The following is a 12223-nucleotide window of genomic DNA, read 5'->3' on the forward strand; positions in this document are numbered from 1 at the left end:
GGATTTTCGTTAAAAATAATTATAATCCACTTTCCCTTTATGAGTCTACTAAAATAATTGAAATGAAATGAAAATCATCAGTACCCTTTTTTATATTTTATTTTTTAAATGTTCAAACAAACTCAAAAACTACACGCTTAGTTTCAACTTGATTCAAATATTTTCATGATCTTTACTTGAATGAGTAAAGTAAAATATTGGGGGTACAAATCCGTGTTTTTAGGTATTGGGGTAGGGGACATCCCCCTGGATTCCTCCGTGACGCAGAGGGGTTGATGAGATGTGGTATAAAAGCGTTGTGGCGTCGTGACCAGAGACCAGTCGCAGGGATGGAGCTGAACGAGGCGGTTGTGCGTCTGCAGCGACTCCTGGTCTGCGCCGAATCGTGTGGCGTGCCGCGTTATCGCCTCAAAAAACGTCTGCAGTCGCTCGGCTACACACGGCCATCACACGCCAGTGCCACAGCTGTTGTTGGCTGCTTTCTCGTTATCATAGCCGTTGGTTATTCACTTGGTTTGCACACCAAGAGTGGCTTCACGCGAGTCTGGTTCAATTGGAATCATAGACGTCTCAACGATCATATGGTTAGTACACTCTCAAAGTAGCTTACTTCAATCATATCTACTTCAACCAGGAAGAAAAACTACATTTCATTCAATTTCGTTTTATTCATTACCTTGTACAAATAGTTCACTTGGACGAAACTCGTTCACAATCCACTACTTGTGTAAAATTCAATGTAGCATGTGTAAAGTAATGTGTAGCATGTGTAAAATTCGGTGTCCCACAGGGATCAGTTCTCGGGCCATTGCTTTTTATTCTTATGATAAATGACCTTCCTGCTGTTCTAAATTGCCGTTCAATACTGTATGCTGATGACACAACATTTATCAATAAATGTACTGACCTTCAAAATCTTAAAAATCTAACTGAGACCACTCTGATGCAAGCAGCGACATGGTTTAGGGCTAACGGCTTCATGCTCAACGAGAATAAAACACAGACTATGCACTTCACCCTTAGAGGTGGCTTAGATTGTGTGGATGCAATAAGCGATGTAAAATTTCTGGGGATATTCATTGACAGATATTTGACTTGGGAAGCTCATATTAATTATATATCAAGCAAACTTTCAAGAGTGATTTATCTGATCAGACAACTGAAAAATCATGTTCCAGATAATTATTTAAGATCGATATATTTCGCCTTTTTTCAGAGTATTGCAACATATGGCATACTACTGTGGGGAAATAGTAGTCATGCAGAAAATATTTTATTATTGCAAAAGAAGGTGGTCAGGGTTTTAACTGATTCTCATAGACTAGCACACTGTAAGCCTCTTTTCGTCCAGCTTAGAATAATGACAATAGTGAATTTTTACATATATACTGTATCGTTGCATGTTAAAAAAACTCATCCAATTTAAAATTAAGGCATCAAACTCATAGCTATAACACAAGAAATTGTCATAGGATTGATATTCCCTATCATAGGTTATCCAAAACAGCCAAAAGTTATATGATACATTTGGTATGAAAATTTGCAATAAATTACCTACAGATTTAATATCAGAGACAGAAAAGAAATTTAAGACGAGATTATTGAATTGGCTTGTGATAAATCCGTTTTATAGTGTTGAAGAGTTCTTTGAGAGTGAAATAATTGTTGCTTAGAGTTAAGAGGTTTCTATTTGTATTTATATATTGTTCTAAAGGCTTAAGTTGTGCTGTAAGGAATATGTTTTGTACATTCAAATGAATATTATTAATGTATTTGAAAAATCCAATTGACTTACAGTTTACTTAGGTACTGTATTATTTTAAGACTCAGTAATGTAATTTTGTATGTACAGCTGCTGTAAAATTTGATTTTATCTTTTGTCTTACTGTAATCAATATTTGACTTTGCCTATTGTTCTAAGAATTTAACGGCAATAAAATCATATTTATTATTATTATTATTATTATTATTATTATTATTATTTATTATTTATTATTATTTATTATTTATTATTTATTATTTATTATTATTATTATTATTTATTATTTATTATTTATTATTTATTATTTATTATTATTTATTATTATTTATTATTTATTATTATTTATTATTTATTATTATTATTATTTATTATTTATTATTTATTATTATTATTATTTATTATTTATTATTTATTTTTTATTTACTATTTGATGAGAGTTTTTGGTTCCCCATGTATGAAAATATTGTTGATTGATAAAATAATAAAATAATGTTCATTGACTATACCGCTTACATGAAACAAATATCACCAAATATTCTCAAATATTGAATACTAGTAGTTCTGTGAACAGTAGACATCGCGCAGTTATAAACCACAGCCTCCTCTTACACTGAGGAGTAAATCCTGTCTGAATGTCGTGTCGGCAAGATATCGGTGTGAAAACGATAATGGCTGTTGGGGTTGATGTATTACAAATGCTAACATCAAAAAATAATCTTCTGCAAGACATATACTGGCAACAGGTCAGCCCGAGTTGAAAGCAGAGAAAGGTCGAGAGACAATACTATGTTATTTTAGTTATTAATTGCATGCGTTTACACATTGCATTGAATAGTGCATAAAAATTGCATGCGATGAGGCATGCAATTAATAGCTAGTCCACACAAAACCTGATTTTTACCAAGTTACATTGAGATAACAATTGCATGCAATGACGCATGAAATGAATAATCCACTCGACAGCTGATTTATGATGAATAATTCTATAGTCTGATCTTTACGGTAATATTGGCGTTAGAAGGAGACTCCTTTTCCTTTTGTATTATCCTTAAAATTTCAAAAAACCTTATGCATACGTCGACGCGAAATTCAAAAAGGATTGTCAAATCTCAAACCTGTCAAATTTCAAGAAAATCTATTGCTGCGTTTCGCCGTAAATGCGGAACATAAATATAAACAAAAAACATAAAGAAAAATGCAAAACCGTCGACTTGAATCGTAGACCTCACTTCGTTCGGTCAATTATTCTATATCTTATTAAAAATGCTTTTGTGTATGATGTAACGAAACATCATTGCTATGAACAAGATTTGACCAAAGTGAACGCTTTTTTTGTGCATTTTTACAAACCATATATAGGTATTATGTTATCAAAACATCCATAATCATGTGAATAACTATTATCTCAATTAGAATCATTCATGTTAAAATTAACTTTGGTGAAATTGATGTTTTTATGACTCTTGTGAATTGCATAAATTAAAGTAGATATTTGTAAGTGGTGTGGTAATTATTATAAATATACAACAACTTGCATTTTCAGTGCATTTAACTTGGAATTAATTAAACTTGCATTTTTTATCAATGCTACTTGTGATAGATGAAAATTTGAAAGATGATATGTTATGTTTTGTCACTTGTTTGAAATGCTCCCAAACTTTATGAATGGAATATAAGAGAGCGCAGCTCGAGAGAATATAACTGACGCACATCATATTAAAATTGGAAAGTCTGTATGTTTTGATCATCAGTTAGTAGATTTTGTGTTTGTGTGTGCTCTTATATTGACTAGGAGAGCAAAGCTAGTCTGGTCACCAACCGAACTAAGACAGTGTACAAACTTCTCTGGAAGTACCTTATGTATTCATGCAATCATTACTAATCTACTTTAACCAATACCATACCATCCACACCGCCAAGCGTTTATAAGGTCCCACATTTTTTATATTTTTTATCAAGGTGACAAAGGTCAGATCTGAATATTTTTGTAAATTTATGTGTGTGTCTATGTGTTTGCCATACGCTAATAATATAATAATGATATCAGTTAGTAGAAACTTATCTCTAGAGTTATATAGACACTTATCATTCCCTTTACAATAGAATATACTACAATATCTCAATCTATTTGATATATTTAATTTTTAATTTTGCAGTGCACTATTCGTATGCCAGATGTATTAACAAGAGCGGTGCGCCCACCGGAGGATTGTCAATTTTGTCGAGATGTTTCTGCTATTGATATTAGAGACAATCTGGATCCAAAGGAGTTTGAAGAGTTGTGAGTAGATATAAAAAAGATTATAAGACCTATAATATTGATAAAAAATGTTCTTATGAGTCCCTTAAGGTTCAACCTCGCCTGAGTATATTGTAATTTAAGCTGTCAATATGGGCATCACGACTGTTATCATATATCAGCCAGGACCAACAAGTTACCGTGCCCATTCGATAACAAGGGAGTGACCTGGCCGACAAAAAATAATTACCGTATTTATCGCGAGAAAAAATACTCTTTTTTTAAAAAAGAACTCAATGATTCTTTGCAGCATTAATTTAGTGATAAATTGATCAAATAATGCAAATATATTGAACATACGTACATGTTTCCAATAAGATGAAAAAATACTATTTCATTTTGATAATATCACAAATGTTCCTTACCAAAACAAAATCCGTTCTTAGAAAAGCATGGTATGGATTTTCCTTAATATTTTCCTGTCGTTGGAATTTTCAATCATCTGTGGAGGTGATATGTGGTAGAAATCCATATCTGTATCATGGAAATACTTAGTAAGAAAATAATGGAAATGTTTTTGGTCCAGTATTTTCTTTAACCTCCTAGTCGTTACCCCGGGTCCCAGGGACCCGGGCAATTTTCGTTCTAGTTATAATTTTGCTTCCGTTTGCTTCACTGTCTATTGTGACCCATGTAAATTCATGTCAGTAGACACTTAAACTTGATGTAGAGTGTTAGTGCTCTGTGAATTGTTGTTTTCGTGAAATTACGTTTCTGGGTCTCAGGGACCCAAGGGTCACGACTAGCGTATTTTTTTTTCGTTCTTTTCAAATGCACATTTTTATGCAATAATGATTGGATTCAAGCAGTCCATATGTTGATTTTGAACAGAGACTTCGAAGAATGTACAAATTGACTTCTAGATCTCTATTTCAATGACATTGGTGAGGCTAAAAATAAATTCATAGTTCAAGATAAGAATACTGACCCAGTATCAATATCTGGTAAACTGAAAGCTTGAACTACCTGATGAAAACTACTCGATATTGTCAATCCTACTAATTTATTGAACAATAATAATATGAGATACTAGTTTCAGCTGCTACGCCATTATCAATCTCACATAGTGGAGACAGCTGTTGGTGGAAAACGTAGATAATCATTCCTTGGGAAAGGAGCCTGAATACAATTGGTGTGGAGCAGTAGAGTACAGTTTCACCACCTCATACATGAGACAAGAATAAATAATGTTATTGTTTTAGGTATGCATACACTAGTAGACCAGTGGTAGTGAGTGATGGCACACTAAACTGGACTGCCCAGCAAGTATTCTCCTTTGACTATTTCAAACATCTCTACAAAGACTCGGCCGAAAAAAGTGTGTGCCAATTTTTCCCCTACGATTCAGAGTTTAGAACTTTGTCAGAGGTTTTCAACATGAGTAAAGAACGAGCTACAATGAACGATGGTACAAAGCCCTGGTACGTTGGCTGGTAAGTTGACTAAATTTTTAACATTTTCCCTTATTTCTCTAACAATTATTGCATTTAATTCTCTTGATAGAATTCATAACAGAAATTTTACATAATCTTTATTGAACAAAAATTCAAAGTAAATGCTGTTTCGTTGAGTACCTAATAATAATTATTCCTTCCAGATAAAAAGACTAATAAATTGTCAAAAACCACAGATTTATTGATAGTTGGAAAGTTTAAATGTTTTATTGAAAGTTCTCTGATAGTTTATCAGAGATTGACAATGGTGTACCTAACAACCGAAACCGGTCTTTCTAACTACCTTATCACTTAATCTGTGGTTTTTGACAATTTCTTAGTCTTTTTATTTAATATGAATAATTACCACAATATCAACTTCTCAACTACACAAAAATAATTATTCATTCATTCGGATTTGAACAAGTGCAATTTCACATTAATTTCCTTCTGTGAAAATTCTACTGTATCATATTATTTTCATCTCCTGGTCACACTCAAAACTTGATCATTACTGTTCATAAACTCATTTTGATCCAGTTTAAACAAGAAATTGGGTCATGAATTTATGAATATTGAATAATCAAAAATTTGTGGAAGATTAATATGAATCCATGTGAACATTTATAAAAAAGTGAAGAGAAGCAATTTGTATGTTAATAAATTATTACTCATCAGTATCAATATTGGAATCAGCATTAAATGAATAGAATAATGTGAGGTATTTTCTGCCGTTAGTTTGTTTGCATTAAATAGGTACCTAGTTGAAGTTTAAATTTCTCTCATAGTCTTCATCCTTGAACTACCTATTAGCATAGAGAAACAATAGCATAAGTTGATATCCCATGGTATAGGGCGTTTATGTCACAATTTTTACTGTTATCTGAAGCCTATAGTCCACGTAGTTCTTCCCCGTGAAACTTTATGACGCTGTTAGTCTCTCATATTGTGCCGTTCATACACTCTCACCCGGTCAAAACAGTAAAAATCGACAATAATCGACAGTAATCGGCTTCAGATAACAGTAAAAGTTGTGACATAAACGCCCTATACCATGGGATATCCACTTATGTATTGTTTCTCTATGCTATTAGTAACTAATTAGACTTTATGGTTCACTTCTTCTACTTTTACAGTAGGTACCTACTATTTAAATTAGTACCATTACTAAATTCAATTCCAAATGCCTATTTAAATTACAATACTACTCATGTTTAGAATATTATTGTGAAAGTGAACCATAAAGCCTGGTTTTCATTAGTAGAGTTAGTGGTAGAGTTGCCTGGGCAAGTACTAACTATGTTGTGAACTCTCCCAATAAAAACGTTCATGGTAGAGTACTAGTTTTTAGAAGAGTAGAGTGGGATAGTACTCTACCACTTGCCTTTCCCCACCACCGATTCTCACTCCACTTTACCACTATTATGTTAATTAATTTATTTATTTATTAGGTTAGCACAAACAATACAATGATCGGAGAAGAAAAGACAGGCTATTGCCCAAAACTTTTTCAACTTCCTAATTTAGTTTCAAAATGTCCAAATATTATGTATAGCTTATGTCCATTTCAATTTTCTACACCAGATCACAATCTTAATGAAAACAGTCTTGAGCTAGTAGAGTAGAGTCGTGCCGTAGACTATTAAGTTTAAGGAGTATTGTTATTTATTAAAAAGTAGGCATATCAATTTATTAAAATTCATTAAAAAGTGTTAATAAGTGTTTAAGTGTTAATTTATTAAAAAGTATTGACATTAAAAGGTTAGCTCTGTTTACTAGACAACACACTTTACCTACTATTCTCAATCGTAGTGAAAACAGTTACTCGACCAAGTAAAGTAGAGTAGAATTAGTATGCCAGTTACTCCACCACTAATTCTACTATTGAAAACCAGGCTTATATAGTTTAATTAGTGCATAAGTTTCAAGTTTGTGCATTAGATAAAAAGTTTTAGTTTCAACATAATTCAATTAGGTCTATCTTTATTATCAGCTGTTTGGCGATAATATTGAATTGAATTGAATTTAATGGTTGTAATATTTGAATTGTATAATCATCAGGAGCAATTGTGATGGGAAAGCGACAGACAGTCTGCGCCAGCATTATGACCGGCCTTACTTTCTACCAGTCAATGCAGAGAACAACAATATCGATTGGATTTTCATGGGCAGTCCTGGATATGGTGCCAAAATGCATGTACGTTCCATCAACCAACAAATTAATACTTTCTTCCTTCATCCTTCCACAATACTATGTTCTTTCAAATTCAGATATTTCTTAATGGGATGGAAAAGTCAAGATTATAATTTTATATAGAATTTTTCTTCTTTTCACTCTTTTTAGTATCCACACAAGATACTGTGTGTCATGTAATAATTGTAATTATATCATGGCTGGCAACAACTACGTTGTTTTATCAGCTGTTAATAGCCTTTTTAACAGACATAATAATTTTAGCTGTAGCACCAGTCGTTATTAAGAAAAAATTGAAAACCCATTTTTTAACTTTGAAGTTTATTTTTAGAGCAGGAATTTTTATTTTCAATCTAAAAATCCACCAGTTAAGTCTGACAGCTAATATGCCTTCTGTATTATTTTATGAATATTTTGACATATATAACATTATTGCACTCTTGTTTTTAATCCAGTTATTCTGTCTAAAACAAAACCATGACCATCTGCCCACCTTGGGACAGCCCACATTGGGACACTGCAATCATAATGCTCCTATTAGAATAATTATCATTGCTTCAAAATCTTATTTTACTTAAAGTAGGCTACATATCAATGAAATAAATTATAAATACATATGATATTATGATTATAGCCTGTAATGTAGCTTCAGAGGCATTGATTCAAACACAATTTGAGAGTTTCAAATGATGTATTTTAAACTATTAATATTTATAATGAAATTTAAATTCAAATATGTTTTTGATAAATTAACGAAAATAATGGATTGCTTACTTTTAATTCAATGTTCCAACCTGTGCCGATCTTAAGCCCAGGTTGTGACACTCCCAAAAAAATTGTTTTTGCAATAAAAAAATCAATTGACAATCAATGCAGTTGCCATCCTCAAGGATGAAAGTGTAACAAACTACAATAAATATAAAATTAAAAAATGAAGATTTTTTTAATTTTGTCCAAGTTATAGCTGTTTAAATTTTGGTGTCCCAACGTGGGCTAGTTTACCGTATTTTATTTCACAGTTTCTTTGAACCTGGCCGGCAAATAGGTATTTATTATAAATAATAATTTGTATACCACCATCAGCATTAATTTCTCTAACACTGAAAGATAAAGCCAAAAGCTAGACCAGGGAAAGAACCCCCCCTTCTGAATGTAAGAGGCATATAATATTATGCTTTGAAATTGTATTGTTGACAGGTTGACAATGTTAATCTGCCGTCGTGGCAAGCGCAATTACGAGGCAAGAAGAAGTGGAGCCTCCAACCCCCTCCTGAATGCCTCTATCAATGCAAAAAAATGAGTATTGTTGTCGAGCCTGGCCAAATAAGTGAGTAATTATTGAAATTGAGAAAATTTATGTAATTGGTTTTAAAACATATCTTGCAAGTAGAAGAGGTAGAGTCAGCGTGGTTTTGTTGCCTTGATCCTGTTGTTTATTTGAAAATGTATTTATTTATACATAAAGTTTTGCTCTTCTTTTTGCAAAGTTCATAATATAATAAATAGTTTATTTTCTAGGAGCTAGCTAGTTTTTCACAATTTAATTAGTCGATTTATTGATAAATCTAATTAAATTAATCTATTTGAAGAACTAGTTTATCACAATTCAATTTATTATCAGTTTCCTTAAAATAAGTAATAATACACCTTTATTGCGATACTAATGACAACCTCTGGCCTTAATGCCGATTTCCAGAAGTTTTGTGCTGAAGCAAAAGGTTCTCATTATGAATATTTTTTAAAAAATACCTCTTTCTATTTGATTTTTAATTTTTTTGAAGAAGTTATCAATTGGATCAAAAACATAAAAAATCATCCAGCTCATATTTTAATTTGCATGAATGTTTATGCTTATTCAACATAATTTCAGTTTTTTTTTCTAAAATAAAAATACAGGGGTTCAAAAATTGACTGCTTGATACCGGTAGGTCTTCTCCATTAGATATTATATCTATAATATACACTGTATATTCATTACTAGATATTATTAGATAATATTCTACTACTGTATATAATTAACATAGTATTTACTATAATTCTTGTTATGAGTGCAATAGTATGTAGTTCCTGGTGCCCTCAAATATGTGTATTTTCAAATAAATAAATATACTGTACTATGTAAATAGTATATACATAGCTCCTCAGGGTACAGAAGCTGATCATGAGGGTCATCAACCAGAAGCCTCTACGCTATTCATCAGACCAGCTATTCAATGAGTTTGACGTGATGGATGCAAGACAGCTTTACTCCAAGGAGATACTATGCAGATTACACAAGAACCCAACAACATTTCAAACTAGAAACCACAACCACAACACCAGATACAGGAATCTTCTCATCACCAGTGTTGCAAGGAAGGCACTATACCAGAGACATTTCAATCATTTAGCACCAAAATTATATACTAATCTACTTCCTGCAAACTTTAAACAAATTAATTATCCTAGAAAGTTCAAAACAATAGTACACAATTGGTTGATGAGCAAAGGCAGACAGAACATAGAAAACATTATTTCAAACAACAACTAACCACCTAATGACTCACTAAACATTAACTAATTAATAATACGCTCAAAAAAACTAACAAAACCTACTCTAGAACATGGTACGCCATAGTGGAGTAGGTCAATTTCCACACAGAAAAAACTAAACAAGTAGGGGACACATTTTTGAACTAACAAGAATTTTTTGTAACTAACTATTGTATGTAATATTGTAATTTATATAATATTTTGTGTAATTGATGTTGTAGTTTTCGTTTTTTGGGAAATAAACATTTATTTATGTTAACATAGTAGTTAAGTTGGTAGTTGCCTGAATATTATTCCTACTTTGCAGGGATATTTCATATATATATATATATATATATAATTACTTATAATTCTACTTTACTCAACATAGTGGGTGCATGAAATACTCCTAGTTTGTTGTGATATTGGAATATAGTAGTTCAATATGCTCTAATAAAGATGGTTATGAAAATGCTTTGTAACCGAGGTTGAAATAATGGAACACTAAACTTTTCATCCAAAATAATAGTTTCATCATTAGATGGTAATTGAATTCACTTTGAAAAATAGTTGTCTAATATCCTACCCAAAGCTCTTTTGGAGAAGTGTTATCCCTATTACCGTAAAGATTAATTAAATTATTGCAGTGTATATTTTATAGTTTATTATTTATTTTGTAATTGATGAGGAAATACCGGTAAATGAATAAATTAAATAATTGATGAATAAATAGGACTATATTGTACGACATTTTCCTGTTTCTCTATAAGTTGATCACAATATCTTTTGACATTGGACTATAAATTATGATTAGTATCGATAAAAGGTCAGTTTTGAGAGCATCAATAGCAGAAATATGACATAATATGAGCTTGTCTGTTCCAGTTGTCCAGTTTATCCGAGATAAAAATAATGGAACACTAAACTTTTCATCCAAAATAATAGCTTTATCATTAGATGGAAATGAATCCACTTTGAAAAATAGTTGTCTAATATCCTACCCCAAGCTCTTTTGGAGAAGTGTTATTCCTATTACCGTATTTTATTATTTTGTAGATTAATTAAATTATTGCAATGTGTATTTTATAGTTTATTAATTTATTTTGCAATTGATGAGGAAATACCGGTAAATGAATAAATTAAATAATTGATGAATAAATAGGACTATATTGTACGACATTTTCCTGTGGCCTATATAAGTTTAGTATGTTTATTTTTTATGTTTTTTAGTTTTAGTTTACTTTTATAAGTAAGTTTTTTGTGGCCTATATTCGTTTCTCCATAAGTTGATCACAATATCTTTAGACATTGGACTATAAATTATGATTAGTATCGACAAAAAGGTCAGTTTTGAGAGCATCAATAGCAGAAATATGACATAATATGAGCTTGTCTGTTCAGTTGTCCTAGATACGAACAAATGGTACCATGAGACTAGAATTGTGTCGCAAGAGATGAGTATCACGATTGGTGCAGAGTATGATTGAACATTCAACCAACAATCTCAACATTTGGACTATGGTTACCATACAATACATATATACCGTACAGCAAAACTAACAGGAATTTCGGATATTCTCCTCTACTTCGATAGGAAACTGTATTAGAATTTGCATGTAAAAGATCAATAAAGAATTATACAAAACAGTGGTTTTATTTTTCACAATGTGGGTGACAAAACAACAGGCTACCTTTGCCTGTGTCAAATATTCTAATACTTTATTAGAGCGGTCCGTAGACGCTTAATATTAGTATACAAATATCAGTACCTACTTATAACATTAGGCCACACAAATAGATTAAAATTGTTGCTGTAATATTTTCTAGAAATTCTACTTTTATTGTACCGTACTTATTGTTGTATTGACACCTCCTCTACACACGGATTTGTTCCATATTAGATGAGTTATTTTCAGGGAATGTATTGTAAAATGTACACTTCTGAAAATAAAATGAACTTGAATATTAGGCCTGATGTTATAAGTAGGTACCGTACTGATATTTATTTATTCATTTATTGTACA

At 31.6% G+C, this 12223-nt stretch overlaps 1 protein-coding gene across 1 annotated transcript; it reads left to right on the plus strand.

The window, feature by feature from the left end:
• Positions 1 to 228: 228 nt before the first annotated feature.
• LOC111054177 lies at positions 229 to 11846 on the plus strand. The gene is made up of 6 exons (XM_039442843.1): positions 229 to 584; positions 3919 to 4043; positions 5264 to 5494; positions 7556 to 7691; positions 8886 to 9015; positions 11601 to 11846. Exons 1-6 carry the CDS (start codon positions 276 to 278, stop codon positions 11684 to 11686), a joined length of 1017 nt encoding a protein of 338 aa, XP_039298777.1. The 5' UTR covers positions 229 to 275; the 3' UTR covers positions 11687 to 11846.
• Positions 11847 to 12223: the final 377 nt, after the last annotated feature.

Source organism: Nilaparvata lugens, chromosome X (genome assembly GCF_014356525.2).
Source record: "Nilaparvata lugens isolate BPH chromosome X, ASM1435652v1, whole genome shotgun sequence".
Classification (NCBI taxonomy): domain Eukaryota; kingdom Metazoa; phylum Arthropoda; class Insecta; order Hemiptera; family Delphacidae; genus Nilaparvata; species Nilaparvata lugens.